The sequence below is a fragment of the Neovison vison genome, chromosome 1 (assembly GCF_020171115.1).
Source record: "Neovison vison isolate M4711 chromosome 1, ASM_NN_V1, whole genome shotgun sequence".
NCBI lineage: Eukaryota > Metazoa > Chordata > Mammalia > Carnivora > Mustelidae > Neogale > Neogale vison.
Window position 1 is genome coordinate 65,493,773 of NC_058091.1, and position 19,038 is coordinate 65,512,810.

The 19,038-nt window shown below is 40.0% G+C and overlaps 1 protein-coding gene across 3 annotated transcripts in view; it reads right to left on the reverse strand.

The window, feature by feature from the left end:
• The window catches only part of PDE7B (phosphodiesterase 7B), a 319,410-nt gene that overhangs the window by 26,007 nt on the left and 274,365 nt on the right, over positions 1–19,038 (reverse strand). For all 3 annotated transcript variants that reach the window (XM_044248236.1, XM_044248244.1, XM_044248253.1), the window contains 5 exons: positions 16,125–16,276; positions 14,120–14,183; positions 11,738–11,833; positions 9,587–9,687; positions 7,997–8,128 (listed from right to left, as the gene is read on the reverse strand). In XM_044248236.1, the coding sequence (XP_044104171.1) occupies positions 7,997–8,128; positions 9,587–9,687; positions 11,738–11,833; positions 14,120–14,183; positions 16,125–16,276 (545 nt within the window). The remainder of the gene's footprint in view (positions 1–7,996; positions 8,129–9,586; positions 9,688–11,737; positions 11,834–14,119; positions 14,184–16,124; positions 16,277–19,038) is intronic.

Genomic DNA, 19,038 nt, shown 5'->3' on the forward strand with positions numbered 1-19,038 from the left:
TGCTCGGAGGGGAGCCTGCTTCTCCCTCTGCCTCTGCCTGCCATTCTGTCTGCCTGTGCTTGCTCTCTCCCCCCGTCTCTCTCTGATAAATAAATAAAATCTTTAAAAAAAAAAACAAAACCCAATAGCATCTTCTTTGCCGATTTGGATGCCTTTAGTTTCCTTTTGTTGTCTGATTGCTGGGGCTAGGACTTCTAGTACTATGTTGAATAGCAGTGGTGATAATGGACATCCCTGCCGTGTTCCTGACCTTAGTGGAAAAGCTTTCAGTTTTTCTCCATTGAGAATGATATTTGCGGTGGGTTTTTCATAGATGGCTTTGATGATATTGAGGTATGTGCCCTTTATCCCTACACTTTGAAGAGTTTTGATCAGGAAGGGATGCATATCACTCGGCATCAGGGAAATACAAATCAAAACCACAATGAGATATCACCTCACACCAGTCAGAATGGCTAAAATCAACAAGTTAGGAAATGACAGATGCTGGCGAGGATACGGAGAAAGGGGAACCCTCCTACACTGTTGGTGGGAATGCAAGCTGGTGCAACCACTCTGGAACACAGCATGGAGGTTCCTCAAAATGTTGAAAATAGAACTGCCCTATGACCCAGCAATTGCACTACTGGGTATTTACCCTAAAGATACAAACGTAGTGATCCAAAGGGGCACATGCACCCGAATGTTTATAGCAGCAATGTCCACAATAGCCAAACTATGGAAAGAACCTAGATGTCCATCAACAGATGAATGGATCAAGAAGATGTGGTATATATACACAATGGAATACTATGCAGCCATCAAAAGAAACGAAATCTTGCCATTTGCGACAACACGGATGGAACTAGAGCATATCATGCTTAGCGAAATAAGTCAAGCGGAGAAAAACAACTTTCATATGATCTCCCTGATATGAGGAAGTGGTGATGCAACATGGGGGCTTAAGTGGGTAGGAGAAGAATCCATGAAACAAGATGGGATAGGGAGGGAGACAAACCATAAGTGACTCTTAATCTCACGAAACAAACCGTGGGTTGCTGGGGGAGGGGGGTTGGGAGAAAGGGGGTAGGGTTATGGACATTGGGGAGGGTATGTGTTTTTGGGTAAATTGGTAGGGGAGGTGAACCATGAGAGACTATGGACTCTGAAAAACAATCTGAGGGGTTTGAAGTGGCGGGGAGGTGGGAGGTTGGAGTACCAGGTGGTGGGTATTATAGAGGGCACGGCTTGTGTGGAGCACTGGGTGTGGTGAAAAAATAATGAATACTGTTTTTCTGAAAATAAATAAATTGGAAAACAACAACAACAACAACAAAAAAAACCAATAGCAGAAAAAGCTCAATTGAAGAAAGAAGAAAATCATTCTAAATGCAGGGGAAGATCTGAGCATAGGATGAAATGATAGCACTTCAATAGCCATTGAAATCCCCCGTGCTGGTTGGAGTCCCACATTAGGTATCCCGTCCGTCTACCCTGAAGAAGTATCAGCTCAGCAATTTTGCATTATCCCAACGACCATGAGTCCTCATGTCCCAAATTCTTTATATTTATACTTTTAAAGATAATCTTCATCTTAGAATTGAAAGAGTACCTATCCACCGTTGTGGCAACATAACTTATTAGGGTTTTAATTTGGAAAAAATAAAACTCTTAAAACCCCTGCGGCAAAGGCCATGTTTCCCTTTATGTTGAATTATCAAGTACTATCCGCTCTAAGAACAAAACAATCCCTTTGTTCCTGAATAACATCACATCAGGCATTTAATAAACCACCAGCACAGGTTTTCAAGTTAAATCAAGAGTCTGTTTGTCAGAGAGAAGCCAGCAGAACAGAGCTGCTCTCATGCAAGGCAGCTTTCAACTGTTTCTCCTCTATTTATCAGACACTTTCTTCGATTAAAATATGTTGATAAACTGAGTCTGGTGTATCACAGGAATCCGAGTTAATGACACATTTTTAAAAAGGACGTTACAGGAAGAAAAACAATAGGAACATAATGTGCGCTTTCATTTTGACTCACTCATGAAACGGGAAAGCAAGACGTGAGGACACCATGGGGTTGCTGGGCTCTTCCCTGACAAGCCGGGGGTCTCCTTTGTAACTCTGCAAGCCCCTCAGCCCAGGTGGGCTCAGAGGGACAGGAACTCCTTGAGCCTAAACAAGACCTTGGCCCCCCGTGAAGCTGTAACACAGCCGCGCTTCCTGCCCACTGGAAGACATCTTTCTCTGGTTCCCAAAGCACTGCTCTGAGACCAAGGAACCTGGACACCAACTGCTGTCCATGGGGCAGGCCCGTGTTCAGGTGAGGGCCCCAGACAGGCCACACAAAAGCTACTGCACTGTGAGCAGCAGAAACTTTATGAAACAGAAAATCCAATTTGAGCCTCCTTCCTGCAGTTTTCACATGACTGGCCCCAACACTGTTCGTACTGCAGAAATTATGAGGTTCTGTATCATCTTTGCAGTTGCTTGTTTGAGGAGGGGTCATAGGACCATGTGGCAGGAACATTTCTCCTGGCTCTGTCAAGTTCCTATTTATGGTTCAGAGTCAGTAGAACAAATAGTGGTTAAATATGCTGATGGGGGATGCCTGGGTGGCTCAGTCGGTTAAGTGTCTGCCTTTGGCTCAGGTCATGATCCCAGGTCCTGAAATCGATCCCTGCATCAGGCTCCCTGCTCAGAAGGGAGTCTGCTTCTCCCTCTGCCTCTCACCCCATCCAAGCTCTCTCTTTCTCTCTCTCTTAAATAAATAAATAAAACCTTAAAAAAAATGTTGACCTGCTCTAAGTGCTTGTGTTAAGTGACTAAGAAAAATGATTATATACTTCTGTAAGACAATATAGAATTCAATATTTTTTTTAAAGATTTTATTTATTTATTTGTCAGAGACAGAGGGAGAGAGAGCCAGTGAGCACAGGCAGACAGAGAGGCAGGCAGAGTCAGAGGGAGAAGTAGGCTCCCTGCCGAGCAAGGAGCCTGATGTGGGACTCGATCCCAGGACGCTGGGATCATGACCTGAGCCGAAGGCAGCTGCTTAACCAACTTAGCCACCTAGGCATCCCTAGAATTCAATATTATGGAACATTATATTACACTGTAAGGAACAATGATTAATTAGTTTATTCATTAGGCTGCTCTGTCATTAGTTAAATGTTAGATAAGTTAGACCCTATCAAAAGGAATTACATTTGAAAAGGAACTGAAAGTGATTCTTTTTGCAATATTCCTTGTTGTGATAACCAATATCCTATCAAATTTAATGCTTACTTTGCCCAACTGCTGAGTGCACGGGTGGGGGATTACAGGTGGAGGGGCAGAAGCTAAGTGCTCCCATGTCTCCCATGTTCCTTTCTCTATCAGTCCACCGGGGACATCTGGGTGGCCTCCACTCTGCTGAGAGAGGTGCCATGTGGAAGTGCTTTTTCACCTTCATGTTGAGCTTGGGTTGGCAGTTCAGCTCGTGAGTCTGGTCCAGACATCAGACAATGGGAGGGAGCCCTCTGACCTGGCCTTCACTCCAGCTGCCCTGGCTCTCTCTTTATCTCGGGGCAGAAGCACAGGCTGGGTGTTACGCAATGATCTTATTTATTAGAACTAAAAGAGCACAGCCAACAAAAGGAGGGAGAGGAAGCTCTCTTTCATTTTATCTCATTTATAGAAAAACTAGATTGCAGAAAGTCACGCACAGGGTGTTCTCAGCCCACATAATTCCGGGCACATCTTCTCTACTGGATTCTCATTAACCAAATGTGTTTATGTGGGTGTGTATAATTTTGTTTGTGTGTATGTGTGTGTGTATGTATGTGTGTATATTGTGTAATATATATATATAATGTATATACATCTATTTTTATTCATTACTGTGTATATATTGTGTGATTATATATTGTGTAATATATATATAATGTATATACATATATTTTTTATTAATTACCATGGTCAACTTGTTTTAAAATATGGTGTAAATTATGGATCCTTACCCTAGAAAGAAACGCATAGGTCTATCCTTGGAAAATCTGCATATAGTTTCCTGAAAGTTCATTCATGTCTCAACCAATAGGTTCTTGGTAGGCTGAAAGTCTACATTTGCAAAGATTTTAAATAACATGTGTTGTTAATTGTCTGGCTCAGTTTATATATTAGGTAACATCATCTTTTTTCTTGAAATTGAAAACCTGAAGTCATGCCAGTTCCTCATCAACAACTTGGTGCAAAGCAGAGATTTTCTGCCTCAGGTCATGTTCTGTGTAGCTAATCTACAGAAGAAGCTTCTACAAAAAGAAAATATATACTTAATGAAAATATGCCCAAGACACTGATCTGAGAGCAGGGGCTGTTCCTATGCTCAGCTAATGGCCACAGAGAGTCTGTTTTCAGTTATTCTTTAGTTGGGGGTTTTAACCCCTGAAGTCCACCAGCTCATGCTGTTTCCAGTGTCCTCCCTCAGCTCTGCTACTCAGAACGTTACACGTCAAGGCCCAGTTTACCGTTCTTCCTCCCTGAGGTACCCCCCTCCTCCAGGCCATCTGCAGCATCAGTTTCTGTCTTTCTATCACCTTTGTAGCTATGTCCTGAAGAGTACTTCACAGAATCCCTCTGCTTGCCACTCGGCTCTAACCCCTTTGTCTCCCTCACTTCAGGAGGAAACCTGGTTGAGGGCTCCTACTGCCTGGCGCACAGAAAATAGGTGATCCCTGTGAATTTCAGAGGCCGTGTCTATAGTGTTGAGTCATTTCTGCTTTGGAGACAAAACACTTATTCTGGCTTTGCCTTAATTAGCTATTTATTTTCAGGAAAAACACTTGAATTTTCTAAGTATCAATTTTCCTCTTTCTGGAAAATTGGTATGATAATCGTACCCACCTAACTGGACTGTTGTGCAGAGTAAATCATATAATGCATCAGAAGTGTTTAGCACAGTTTTTGAGTCATAGTAAGCATTACATAAAGGTTAGTTATATAATTTGTTGAACTATATTTTACATAGAATTTTCTTTATTTTTTTGAAATAAATAATGGTATAAAGCCAAATATAGAAGGCATCAGAAATTTTTTGGAGAGGGTCACCTGGGTTGCTCAGTCGGTTAAGCATCTGCCTTCAGCTTAGGTCATGATCCTAGGGTCCTGGGATCAAGCCCCACATCAGGCTCCTTGCTTAGCGGGGAGGCTGCTTCTCCCTCTACCACTCCTTCCTGCTCATGATCTTTCTCTCACTCTCTGTCTCTCAAATAAATAAATAAAACATTTTTTTTTAAAAAAGAAATTTTTTTGGACAGAACTGAAATCTCATAATACTTTTAGGTCCTCTTGACAATTTTTACTTTTAATATGTTATGTCCCAATTTGGCTGATAAAAATTTCAGCTTTTATCCTAGTGAGCTCTAAGATAGTAGAAATATCTTTATGATACTGTGTGATCCTGTTTGCCTTCAACACACTTTTCCTTTTTTTTAAAAAACATTATTTCTAAAACCTAAAGATAAGGGCCTCTACCTAGCTTCCAAGAGATCCTAAGACCAGATGAGAAGGAGACTGGTGAAGATTTATCCTGCATGTGATTTTCAAGTCCCATATCCCAACTCTTTCTAGTTATTATCAAAAGGATCCTTGTCTTTCCTTTCAAGGATCTGGCCAGACAGTCCAGATGGATAAATTCACTGCTAGAAAATATAATAGCTCATTTTATTATAATAACAATTTTGAACATAAAAACAGAACAGGTCCTTACTTTTTAAAAACTTAAATAATATCTGTATGTGTATCTTTAGCTAACTCCCCAAAACGTTTTCAAACTGAGATTAAGCCTTAGATTTTGCACATTTTGAGCATCTAAGTTTCAACAAATGTTTGAGGGCAGAGATTATACTTGATCCATCTTTGTACTCCTAGATCTTAGTATATTATATGATATATGCAATAAATAGTTGTTGATTAAAAATATGCAAGTCTTGGGGCACTTGGGTGGCTCAGTGGGTTAAGCCTCTGCCTTCAGCTCAGGTCATGATCCCAGGGTCCTGGGATCGAGCCCCGCATCGGGCTCTCTGCTCAGCAGGAAGCCTGCTTCCCCCATCTCTCTCTGCCTGTCTCTCTGCCTACCTGTGATCTCTCTCTGTCAAATAAAATCTTTAAAAAAAAAAAATGCAAGTCTGTATATTGTATTGAAAAGACTGTAGAATTTGGTTGTATTGGGATGTTTATTTTTAAATTTTTAAAAAAGATTTTATTTATTGATTTTAGAGAGAAAGAGATAGTATGCATGCACAAGCAGGGGGAGGGGAAAAGGAGTGGAAAAGAATCTCAAGCAGACTTGTGCTCAGCAAAAGTCTATGTGGGGCTCAATCTCATGACTCTGAGATCATGACCTGAGTCAAAACCAAGAGTCAGAGCCTCAAGTAGCTGAGCCACCCAGGCACCCCAATATTGGAACATTTATTTTTAACAAAGAGATTAAAATAAAAACTATTAAAAATTACTTGGACTTCAAATGTTTGATTAAGGAATCCATTTTTTTGAGAACAATTTTAATATCTGAACAAGACAGTATTTTTATTTGGAGAATCCATTTTTGTTAATTAGCAATGAGGACTTAATTCTTACATAATTCTATGACTTTCTTATTTTTAACATCTGACATATTTCTTTTTAAACTTCCTGTCTAGATATGAATCCATCTCATGTCTTGTATATACTACATGCCGAAGTGCAGTTTTATGACCCTCATTTTATGCACCAATAAGTCAGTGACAACAGATACTTTACTAAACTTCATTGACATGATTTCTTTGATGACAAGAAATTAGAATTATGTAAGCATTTACTTTATATTGGAAGGGACCAAATAGCAAATTTTGCTGATAGATTTCCTTTGTCTAATAAAAGACATTTGAAAAAAATCAGCATTGACAGGAATAGAAAATCTGTCTGGGCGTTTTTAGTCCAGTCGTTCATGTCTGTGTTTTTTCAAGCAATAAATTTAGCTTCTGATACGCTTTTAGAAAGTTTAGCTTCAGGTTTTATTTTTCTTTGTTTAGTTTGTAGCTCATCATCAAAGGCTTTCTGAGTTCTGTCATCTTGTTCCCTCAATGTGGCCACATCCGTCCTGGCTCTGGGTGCTGGCTGGCCACTCAACAGAGCCCAGCTCTGGATACATACTGGTGGATCCATAAACACTGAAATGTCAGTTCCCATCTACTCTAAAAGCTAATCAACGGATGGGGAAAGGCTTTTCTCATGTTCTGATCATGCTTTATTGGAAATATATGCATCCTCAAGCTGTAACATCTTGTATAATGCAGGTGTTTTATGGAGATCTGTCAGGAAATTTTTAGCATCATGTTTTTCAAAAGATCTACTAAAATTGAGATCAATGGCTACCTTGTACACAATGATTTTGTGAGTGACAACCAAAGGTTTCCAAAGGACCACCCTGAAAATTCTGGGAGTTATTCATCTCTGATACAAGTTTTATTACCTTAAATAACATCAGAGATAAAAGGTCTCTAGGCCAACCTACTCATGATGCTGAGCTACCTTAGAATAACAAAGTATGCCCATTATTTTTGATAACATACCTCTGACCTAGAGGCCCTTCAAGGTCAGAAATAGTCTTAGAGACATAGTTTAAATTAGGATTGCACTTGGAAATTATCATTTATAGAAGTCCTACAAGGACTGGCTTCAACTGTCCATTATATATGCAATGGTATTCAGAGAGACACATAGTCTCAGATCCTGAGAGGGTAGGCTCAGAGATCCCGTTTTCCTTTGCATAATTTTCAATCTGCTTTGGAGAGAATGGATTTCCTCAGATACATTTGTAAACAAATTTAATCTTCTTTGGAAAATATCCTGGACCTATTCAAATCTATAATCTTTGGCTATGGTTGTCATTGAGGCTGATCCCGAAGGAAGGCTATCTCCAAAGGTGAGACTCAGGCTCCAGCACTGGGCCGAAGGCTGTTGGCTGAACTGTGACTCAACCCTGAGCTCCCTTACCTGGTATAGGTTGGCGAGATGGTGGTTAGTTTTGATCAAAAATGGCTGGTTCACTCCTGGATGGTCAACATCGTGGGCTGCTGCAGCAAGCAGTCCAAGCATGATGTCCAGAGGTGTGAGGAAGCTGGCGAGCTGTTAAAAAAAATCACATTGGGAGATTGATTGGTGTTTTCCCACATAGGTTAGCGTTTGTTTTGGCTGCTCAAACTGTCTGAATTGTGACAGTATTTTTCATGCTTTCCATCCTAACTTTTACCCTCTTGAAGCAGCAGTCAGTGAGGTGATACCACATGGAATTGCAGGGGGGAAAAAAAGACAGCGGGAAGTAATTAGGCAAGTCAAATTTTTCTGGATCATTCATTCAACCACCCTCCTTTTTGTACTGCTGTCCTTGTTTCTTTTCATTGGTGTAGTGAGTAGTGTTGCTTGTTGTCAAGAATGTTCTCTGCTGAGCAGGGAGAAGGCAGGGCCTGAAGTTAGCCTTGCTCCAAGAGAAAGCAGTGAATGAAGGAAAATTTTAAAGCCAAAGTAATGGACACATTAAAAAAAAGCATTTGTGTATTTCAACCATCCACTCTATCATTGCCACTGTACATAGAGAACCAAGAGTGGGCTGAATTACAAAATTTGCATATTTCTTCAATGTGTAATAAATAGTGGGGGAATGTGTAAGGATCTGTCATTTTTTTTGGTAGCTACGAAAACAAGCAGGAGAATGGGAATCCAGTGTTAAATTTAAGCATACTACTGTGTGATATATTAGAGCTTTCAGACAACTTACAGATAAAAAAAACACAACCTTAATGGGATATTTTACAAGATTGAGGCATCTACCCAGTTTTCTCTTAGGAATGCCTGTCTGGCATCTGTATGTCTAGTGATTGGTATTAAAACTGGTCAAACTAAACAGAGAGACTTGGACTAGGATATAATTTTCGAAAAACCTTAAGAAAACGCAATTAATTAATTAATTAATTAATATAACCAATTTAGTTATATATGGTCGAGAAATGCTGAGGTTTCAGGTCGTGATTATTATTATTATTATTACATTTTTAGCTTTGGATTGCTTTATTGCTTCAGAACACACTTGCTCTGGGATCTTAGGAGTTGACAAGTTCTCTTGGGCTTGCATCAGGATGCCCCGTTGGCTTAGTAGGAAATAGAGCTTCAGTCTTGAAGAGTTTTGATTATATTTTTCAGTCAAAACCCATGGAGCAGGAGACTTTTTCCAGAGCATTTCACCACTGGCACCATTTGTGGCAGAGGTCCAAGACGAAACAATGAATTTCTTGAGGGCTTTGAAGATATCTAAGATGTAGATTGTCATGGAAAGGGTTGTTTTTGTCCTCAGTGCAATCTTGAAAAGTATAGAAATTATGGGGGAAAAAACCCTAGGGAAATGTCCACCCTCTTTCATGTGTATTATATAACTTCCAAAGTGGATCCTGGAACTTTCATAGACATAATTTGTATTCTTAGAGTGAATGACCCATACAGTTATTTTAATATGTTGTGTGATTTGGGACTTAGCAGGCAGTTTACTTGACATCTCCAGATGGCTGAGGAGGCACCTGGGTCTTCTTTTACCTTTGGCTCTTTCAGGTAGCAGTGCATGGCCTGGGTGACATCAGCTGCGTGAACAGCGTTGTGATACGGGTTTTGGCTGTGGTAATCTTCTTGAACCATGACTAGGAGGCAAACAGATAACTCCATCAGCTAAAAACCAAAACAGGAAGGGCAGACTAAGCTCAGACCTATCTAGGATCCCTTTTGCTTAAAAATATGAGTGTCTCCAAAATGTGCAGCCTGGGGATCCTTTAAAAATAAACGTGGTTTGCAAGCTTGGCAGTTCTACTGGGCTGTTTTTAGTGAAGAGGAGGGGGGAGGGCAGACAGGAGAAAGGCTAAAAGGATTTGCGAGGCCCCTGGGATTCCTCACCACCTTCATCAATCACTCCTTTCTGGCGCGCATCAAGGCTTTCATTCATAGGAAAAATAAATACGTAGGAAAAGGACAACTTTATTTCACACCATAGTTTAATTATTTAAGTTTGCTACCATTTATGAATAATATGTTCCATAAAAGAGGTTTCCCTTTAAAGAGCCTAAGTAGCATTGGGTCCCTGATATCCAAAGATTGGCTTAGCAGTTTGACCAAAGCAAATCTGAGGCTTCTTCAGGCAGAAAGTCAAAGTACTGTGTTGATCCAATGGTGCACTCCTTGGTTTTATTTCTATCTTATTCAGATCAAGCTAGCATCTCTCACGCCTTTCCAATGTAAGGACCAGAGTGCTCTTGGAACCAAGTAGAGGCATAAGTGAGGCGATTTTGTTTTGCAAATTGCAGAAGCTGGTAGCCTGCCTTAGCTCATAGCCATGGGTTAGGGTGCAGTATGTTCAGTGTGCATAGAATGTCCAGATTTGCAAGTGTGGCCATATTATCTCAGCCAGTTTAGCCCTGAATTCGGGTGTTATTTCTGTCATCAAATCTTTTCATTCTTTACACTACTCTGTGGGCCAAAGTATCTGTGTTGTCGTTTAGACAAATAAAAATTATCTGGGCCGTTTGTGGCCATTACTTTGCTTGAGAAATCTAAATTCAATTAGCCTGAGGTTGTTTGTGTTTCTGGAATTGAGCCATGTCATAGCTGGTTTCAAAAGTTTCTTTCGTGCCATGTATTATTTTATGGGTTTCTAAAAACAATTAGATTTCAACTCTGGCCCTCTCCCTTATTGTTTGTGGTTGGGTCAATTATTTAACCATACGTTTCCTCAGTTTTCTTCTCTATAAAATGGGGATAACAATAGCTCCAATTTCAAACGGCTGCTGTAAGGATGAAATGTGGTTAAGATATGCAAGTCCTTAGTTCCAGCACATGTAAGCACTGTATAGGCCTGGTTGTCCTTCCTTCTGTTGCTATCATGTCACTGTTATTTTACTCTGGAGGCAACAAGGCATCAAGTCAGCTTCAAGATTCAAAGCACAGCTATAGGGCACATCGAAGAATCCAGAAACATACTAAGTGACAGTAGGAAGTTATATGGTGATTAAAAATGTGCCCTGGATAATTTGGCAGATAAATAAGCATGTGCATTATGTCCAGTAAGCACTGGGGCTGTTTTTGATAGAGAGTGGTGGGGCGGGATGGAGCGGAAACATGGCGGACTTTCAAGTCAGACAGACCTGGACTTGGACAGAGGCTTTGCCAATTACAAGTTGTTGACCTCGAGCAAGTTATGAAACCTCTTTCTACTTTTCCTTAACCGTACGCCAAATGGCGTTGACAATCCCAACTTGCAGAGTTGGTGAAACGGTTAGAAATAACACACTGAGGGCATCTTGTAGATCACGAGCTCTATGTAAACAGTAGTTCTTCTTATATTTAAAAAAAAAAAAAAAAGCCTATTGAAGAATTTTAACAGCTCATGTCCAGATTGGAATTATTTGAGGAATTATTACTGGGGTTTGCTGATATGTAAGCAGATCTGTAATTTCTTTAATGGTCACATGGTTTTCTTTATATCATTTTTTTCTCTATTGTAAACATAGCTAATTGAGTAAATAATTTTCTCACTGATTAAAAGGGGCAAACCATATTTTAAAATTAAGATGAGATAATTTAAGTTTAACTTGAGATCTTCATTTTCCAGCTATCACTGTTGCCACTTTATGTTAAAGAATAGTTTGGACTGCCATCATTCAGGGGAAAGGAGGTAGGAATACGGAAATGAAGACTTACCTAAAAACCTGTGCAAGGTCACCATGTCTAGCTTGAAATGGTGAATGAGTCCATGGGTGTTGAAGAGGTGGCACAGCAGTGTTACCAGGCTGTTTCCTGTAGGAAAACAGTCACTTGCTTTAACTCATTTTTATCACCATTAAAGTATCAAGATTGACAAAAGGATCCAAAGTTTCCATAGTGAAAGTTCTCTGGTAGGCCTCCTTTTCCCTATTAGAATTGAATTTTTTCCAGTATAAAAGATATTATTCTTATGGTTTGGTCCTAGGTTTTCTCATATTGTACAAATGAAACAAGCTAGGTCAGACCTTTCTCTACATCAAAGGCAATGAAAGCATTAAGAGTCTGCCTATTGTGGGGACACACCCACCCACCCATGTGAGTGTATTTTTTAAAGACACAGTTTAATGGTTACTTGCAATGTGCCTTAAGTTGCTTCCATCTGATTCTTACGTCTACAGAGATATCTAAGTCACCAAGTTCCTTAAGAATCCGAGCTTGTTGTTCCCAGGCAAAGTCACCCAGGATGAGATCTGATGAGGAGATAGTTTAGAACTTAAGCCAGCAGAGATGCGAAATTGAAGCAATACATTTAGTATTTAGAAAATATGTAAGCATTTAGAAAATATGATGGACTAAAGAGTAATGACTTTGAATTTTGAATAATTTGAGTAATGATTTTTTGTATTTTAAAAGCATTAGAGAATTTATGAAAGACTTTGCAGTGGGCCAAGATGATGACTGGATTTCTTAAGTGGAAAACTAAGTATTGCCTAAGCACAATCTTCTGGGGCACCTGATCCTGCAGTTCTGCAGATTCCATTGTCTTTGAGCTATTTCATGACTCTCGAATTTGTAGATAACTGATAGCATTGCAAGTGATTCTTGTCCATAACATGCAAACAGAATCACTGTTTGACCACAGAATACAGTTGACTTCCTCTTCTCAGTTTTATAGCTATTAATAAATTCATTTAAGCATTTCTTACTGTTTATATATGTGTTGTTCTTTGAATTTTCCCTTCACCTAGTTTTAGCATTTTTTTAAATTAACATATAATGTATTATTTGCTTCAGGGTACAGGTCTGTGAATCATCAGTCTTACACAATTCAAAGCACTCACCATAGCACATACCCTCCCCAATGTCCATCACCCAGCCACCCTATCCCTCACACCCACCACCCCAGCAACCCTCAGTTTGTATCCTCAGATTAAGAGTCTCTTATGGTTTGTCTCCCTCCCCGGTCCCCTCTTGTTTCATTCCCCACCCCGCCAATAGCCCCCTGCCCTGCCTCTCAATTCCTCATATCAGAGAGATCATATGATAATTGCCTTTCTCGGTTTGACTTATTTTGCTTAGGATAATACTCTCTAGTTCCATTCATGTCATTGGAAATGGCAAGATTTCTTTCGTTCGTTCATTCTTTCTTGATGGCATCTTACTGGGTCGCTAATTAATTGAGTTAAATCTTCGGCATGTACTCATTTCATATCCCTATGAGGGTCATGATTATCCTCTTTTGAACCAATCCTTTTATTCACAGTTACTTTCATCTACTGGTACTCATTTATCAGTTGATTTGAGCAAAGTGAAATATAAGATTGTGGGTTCTGTCGCTATATGGTCTAGTTAGCTTTCCACAGTGTAAAGCTCTGCTTCACACTCTTAGGCTGTTTCTCTCAACTGTATATTATTTGTCAAGTAACCAAATGGTGAGAAAACCATCTGTAATGACTTAAAGTACAAGCCTGGTATGTGGTGGGACATGTGAAGGTCAGCATCACATATTACATCTTTCATTGGCTCTCTAAGCCTATCAGTATTTGTTTAATGGGCAGAAGAATATATAACCAAACTGTATTACTTTCTTTAAGAAAGTCTTTGTAGGCACCAAGATTCTAAATGTGAAACCAGTGGCAATGTCTACTTTCCCCTTCAGCTACCTCCAAAACTTTTACATTGCGTCATCAGCCGGTGTTTTCCTTCAGTAATGCCGAGCATATCTGAACAAGACCTGCATTGGGCGAGCTTCAGCTCCCTCAAGGAACATGCACAGACACCTGCCCTATAGGGGTCAGGCCTGGTCATATGAGCTTTAGTGTTTCTAGTTTTCACTAACAATGAAAAGCCTCCATTTGGATGTGGCCAAAGTAGTCTGTGAGGAAAGAATCTAATGTGTAGTTTCCAAATTCCTTTGGGATCATCAAGGCCAGAAGGAAAATGGTCTTAAGGTTCTAAGGCCAAATATAGTCCTTACTTTTCATCTGAATTAATTTTCCCTTGGCCTGGCCCTTCTGGAGTGGCTGTAGACTTAAGAAAGTGGAAAAAGAAGAAAATGAATAACAGTGTTTGGAAATAGGATTCTTTGGGGTGACTTACCATTTGTCAAGCGATCAAATAAGAAAATGTCAAAATCCCACATTCCCACTTTGGAGAGCATATGCTGAAAAGGCAAACGAAAACAGCAGTCAAATGAATCATACTGGAGACTCAAACATTTACTTTGAGACAGTGAGTGAAACAATTAAAAAGTTGGAAATAGTAGCACATTGCTCTCTGGCTTGTGGTAAAACAAATCTTGCTCTACTAACAAGAGCGTGAAAAGAGTTAGACTATCCGGTTCGGTGTCAGCCACATCCCTCACTGGATGTGGGGACTTGGGCAAGTTCCTTAACCTCTCCATACCCCAGTTTCCTATTTGGAAAATATAGCTGATAATATAATCTACCTCAGGATTTTTGTAACAATTAAAGAAGGCAACGTATGTGGAGTGCTTAGAATGTTGTTTGTACATAATAAGCACACATAAAATTTGATATCTGTTAAAATTGTAGTTCAGTAAAGCCTCTACATTGCAAATGACTATATACTTAAGGAGAATGTTTATAGCAAATTTCTAAAAAATGAAGTCAAAATGATTGCTGAGCACATTACTCTGCTCAATGTGGACTAAATGTGAAATGAACCAGTCTAATAGATAGGAAAGTGAAGTGGGCCATGGAAAATGTTGGGTAATTTAAAGACCTACTCTCCAATGTGGGCTTATTATCCTGTTTTTCTTGTTTAAATCCCCCATGCAAAGCTATGGTTACAGATTCTATCCTCACTGTGGCTTCCGCAACTGGCCTTCCTCTCCTCCCAAAGCCACTGCTTCCAGTAAGGACAAGATCACTCCCCTCTTCCTAACCCTAAATATCTTCCCTGCATCTTCAAGTAAGTCTAAGGGCCTTGTCATAGCGCACAAAAACCTTCTAGCATTACCAGAAAAATGAAGGACTAATAGGTGACCTGTGAGATCTAGTGTGTGTGAACATTTTATCCAAGTCAAATACTAAATCAGAATCAGAACTTGATCCCTGATATCCTGACTTGTGACACACAGTTCTTTCTACATCTCAGTGTCGTCTCTCTTGAGGGGTGAACCTCGGAGGGAGAGCCCCCCAAGAGTGCTCTGCTGCTGATGCCCCTGCATTGGGAACTCACTTAGTTTTGCTCTTCTTTCTCCAGCCAACCAGCCAACCAACCAAACAAATAAACAAACAAACAACATTCACTCAATCTCAGGTCTTGGGTTGATAGGAGTGATTTTTTTTTTCCTTTTTTAGACCTGAAGTAGTAGTTCTTCTGATATTACTTATTGCTTAGCTTCTAATACTATACAGTAATAGTATATATTTCTTAATGGTATATAGCTAGCATAATATTACATAGCCATGTAAACTCTAGGACACTACTTCTGATTTCTGTTTAAACTGTGGCCTCTTATCCTGAAATTTAAACTCCTTTGACAGTTTGGGCTAGAGATAACTTGCGAACTTTTTTTTTTTTTTTAGATAGTCACATTTTAATTTCAACCTTTGACCAATGAATTGCAAAAATAATCATAAAATTTGTGAAAATTATTTAAATAAAATAAAAAATGTATAAAGGATGACACACCATATCGGTAGACGGAAGTGGAATTAAGAGTTGGTCATTATTGGGTTACTTTCAACATAGCTATCACAATGAGACAATTCATTGGGCTTAAAGATTGAGTTCTTCTCTCATTGGTAATTGATCAGTCCAAAATTTTACTTTACTTAGTGCTGTGCAAATATGTTTTGCCCATTTGTAGAAACGAAAGTAGCTAGCATGTGCTAGGCATGAATATCTGAAACACATTAAGCAATGCTTTACTTTCTGTAATCTCTATATCACCCCTATAAGTGGGTATTTCTATTAACTTCATTTCATATTTGAGGAAAAAGTCCAGATGTATTGATTAACTAGCCAGAGTCACAGAGCGTCTCAGTGGTAGAAGTTGACTTCTGGTACTATCAGCTGAGGTACATGCTCTTAGCCCCTGACCTCCTGGATGGTGACAGAGGGGAAACTAACTCACCCTTGCTTGTCCAAGGTAGTCTTCATCCAGCAGATGGAGAGGGGCTTGTGGTATAATTCCACGAAGCAGCCTCGATGCATGGAAGTATCTTTGAAAGCTTAACAGTCTTTTCACCTTTTTTTTAGTGCCAATTTCCCCTGAGTGTGTTGTATCTGTGGAGAGTAATCAAATACGGAAGTTATGTATTTTAAAAGCCCTATTTTCTCCACTATGTAAAAATACAATGTATTATATTTAAGATTTTATTTATTTATTTGACAGAAAGAGAGCACAAGCAGGGGGAGCAGCAGGCAGAGGGAGAGGGAGAAGCAGACTCCCCCATGAGCAGGGAGCCCGAGGTAAGATTCCAATGTATTATAAAAGAGATAAACTTAAAATATGCTCTCAGTGCTTTTTTAGATACAGCCTATTTAACTCTGCATTTGAAGTTGTCTTAGAACGAAAATGACCTTTCTTATGTATTACCTTCATTAAAATGTCAAGATATTTCTGAATGTGATTTTAGAAGACATGAAATATATAAATTAAAATCTTCATTTTCCTATTAATGGCACTGATGTGCTAAGTACGTAAAATCTGCATACTTCTGTATGCATTTGAAAGGAACAGTTATGCTTTTTTTCTATGATATTAAAGCCAAGCCTCCATAATTTAAACAAGGTTCTCATCCTACACTCTCTAAATTAAAAGGGCTGAGAATACACGAGCTTATACTTGAGGAAAATGTTTCCTAATGTTCCAGGAACACCAGTGGCATGGGAATCAAGTGAGGTGACCTAGATTTTCTGGACAAGAAGCAGAGAGGGTGTCTACTTTCTAATGGATTATATTCTTTTTTACTAGCGGCCAGGAAAGTTTTGATCCTGTCAGTAGAGATATTTTAATACTCATGTCACATGTGCCTTTTAAAACTTGACTGTTGACATCATGGTGATTGTCCAGAAATAACCCAGGCACATTACTTGAAAGGCTGTCAAGGTATGTTTTATCTCAGCTAAAATTCTATGAATCACTCCAGGGCCACTTAAGTGATGTGTGCTGCCCATTTCGAATCTGGAGTCAATTGAACAGTCTACTAGGAAAATGTAGAGTCCGTACATTAAGAAATTCTGGATTCTTTCATGCTGCCTTCTGTCTCCCCTTCTCCTCTAGGGAACTCAGAATCACAGAGGATAGAGAAGCAGAGGAAAGAGTGGGCAATGTGGCCCTCCCTGATGGCAGTGACTGATGAAGATCAGTTTGTTACTTGGGCTGTATTATGCATGCAAAGGCTTAATTCAGGGCAGGCAAAACCCACTGTTCTCTGGAAATCCCACCTGACCAAAAACCTTTCTATTTTAAAACGGATCTAGATTTCCTGTGTGGAAAGAGGCAAATACACACCCAGAAAGAGCAGTGTAACCGAACCTGGGTGTTAAGCGCATGGCCAAATTAAAAATGGTATATGTGGACTCAGTTCTACTAGTGAGTTCTTACTCATTTCTACCAATTTATCAAGTCAAAGTACAGGACAAAGTGGTTCATCCATTTATTTAAAACATAGAGGCCCAGTGAAATCCTTTGGTTCTAGATCCTCCGATGAGCAAAACAAAGATGGCTGTACTCAGGAAGTTTACTTTCCAGCACAAAAAGACATGCAATAACCAATAAACAAAAAAATAAGTAATTTATAAAAATTGTGTTAGAAGGTGGGAAGAACAATGCGGAGTAGCCAGAAAAGCTGAAAGTGAGGGACCAGGTCTTCTGTGTTTGGATAGTACCTTTCTAGAGGGTACAGTCTAATCAAATGAAGGAGATGAGGAAGTTAGCCAAACAGTGATCTGGGGAAATACCTTCCTCACAGAGGGACCAGCTTGAATGTCTCTTGAGTAAGAGCCTCCTGGCATGCTAACATGTGGGAGAAGTGGCAGGAACTCCACGTGGATAGGAAGGAGAGGAAGGGGAGGAGTGAGAGGTGAGGTCTCAGAGCAAAGGCGGGCATGGAAATTAAAAGGGTCTTGTAGCTCATTCTAATAGTTTGAGCTCCACTTTGAAAGAAATGAGGAGCCAATGCAAAGGTTTGTTTGTTTGTTTAAGATTTTATTTATTTTTTGGAGAGTGGGACAGAGAGAGAGAGAGAGCATGAGTTGGGAGGGGCAGAGGGAGAGGGACAAGCAGACTTCCTGCTAAGCACAGACTCCCCTCTCCCCTGCAATGCAGGCTTGATCCCAGGACCCTGAGATCATGACCTGAATCTAAGTCAGATGCTTAACTGGCTGTGCCACCCAGGCGTCGTTCTGCCACTGCAAAAGTTTGAGAGAAGAGTGATATGATCACACATTTAAAAAGGGTCATCCTGTGTGGCGAGCAGATTGTAAAAGAAAGCTTTGATGTAGTGAGACCAGCTATGAGGCCCTTGAAATAATCCAGGCAAGAGATGATTACAGCTCAGACTCTGGTGGGACGAGTGGAGGGACCAGTAGTGGAGTCAGGGATCTGGAGATCTCAAACTTTGGGTACCTCCAAGTTTTTGCCCTAAATAATAAGGAGAATGCAGCTGCCAGCATCACCTGAAATGGGAAAGCTGCAGGTGGGCCAGGTATGGGATGGATTTCGGTTTTGCACATGTTGGATTTTGATGTCCATTGGAAGTTCAGGCAGAGATGTCAGATAGAAATAAGTGGATATAAAACCCAGGAGAAGAGTGGGCTAGAGTTACAAATCTGGGAGTTGACAGATGGGATTACCTAGGGAGTAAGGGTATATACAGATGAGGAAAGCATCAGAGTCTGGGTTCTGCAGTATTTAAACTTTGAAATGGTATAGAGAAGAGCAGAGAAAACCAAAGGAGACTGAGGAGTATCCAGTGGGGATAGGGAAAGCCCAGCATTTCCCAGAAGCCTAGTGAAGACAATATTGCAAGGAGGAAGGTGAG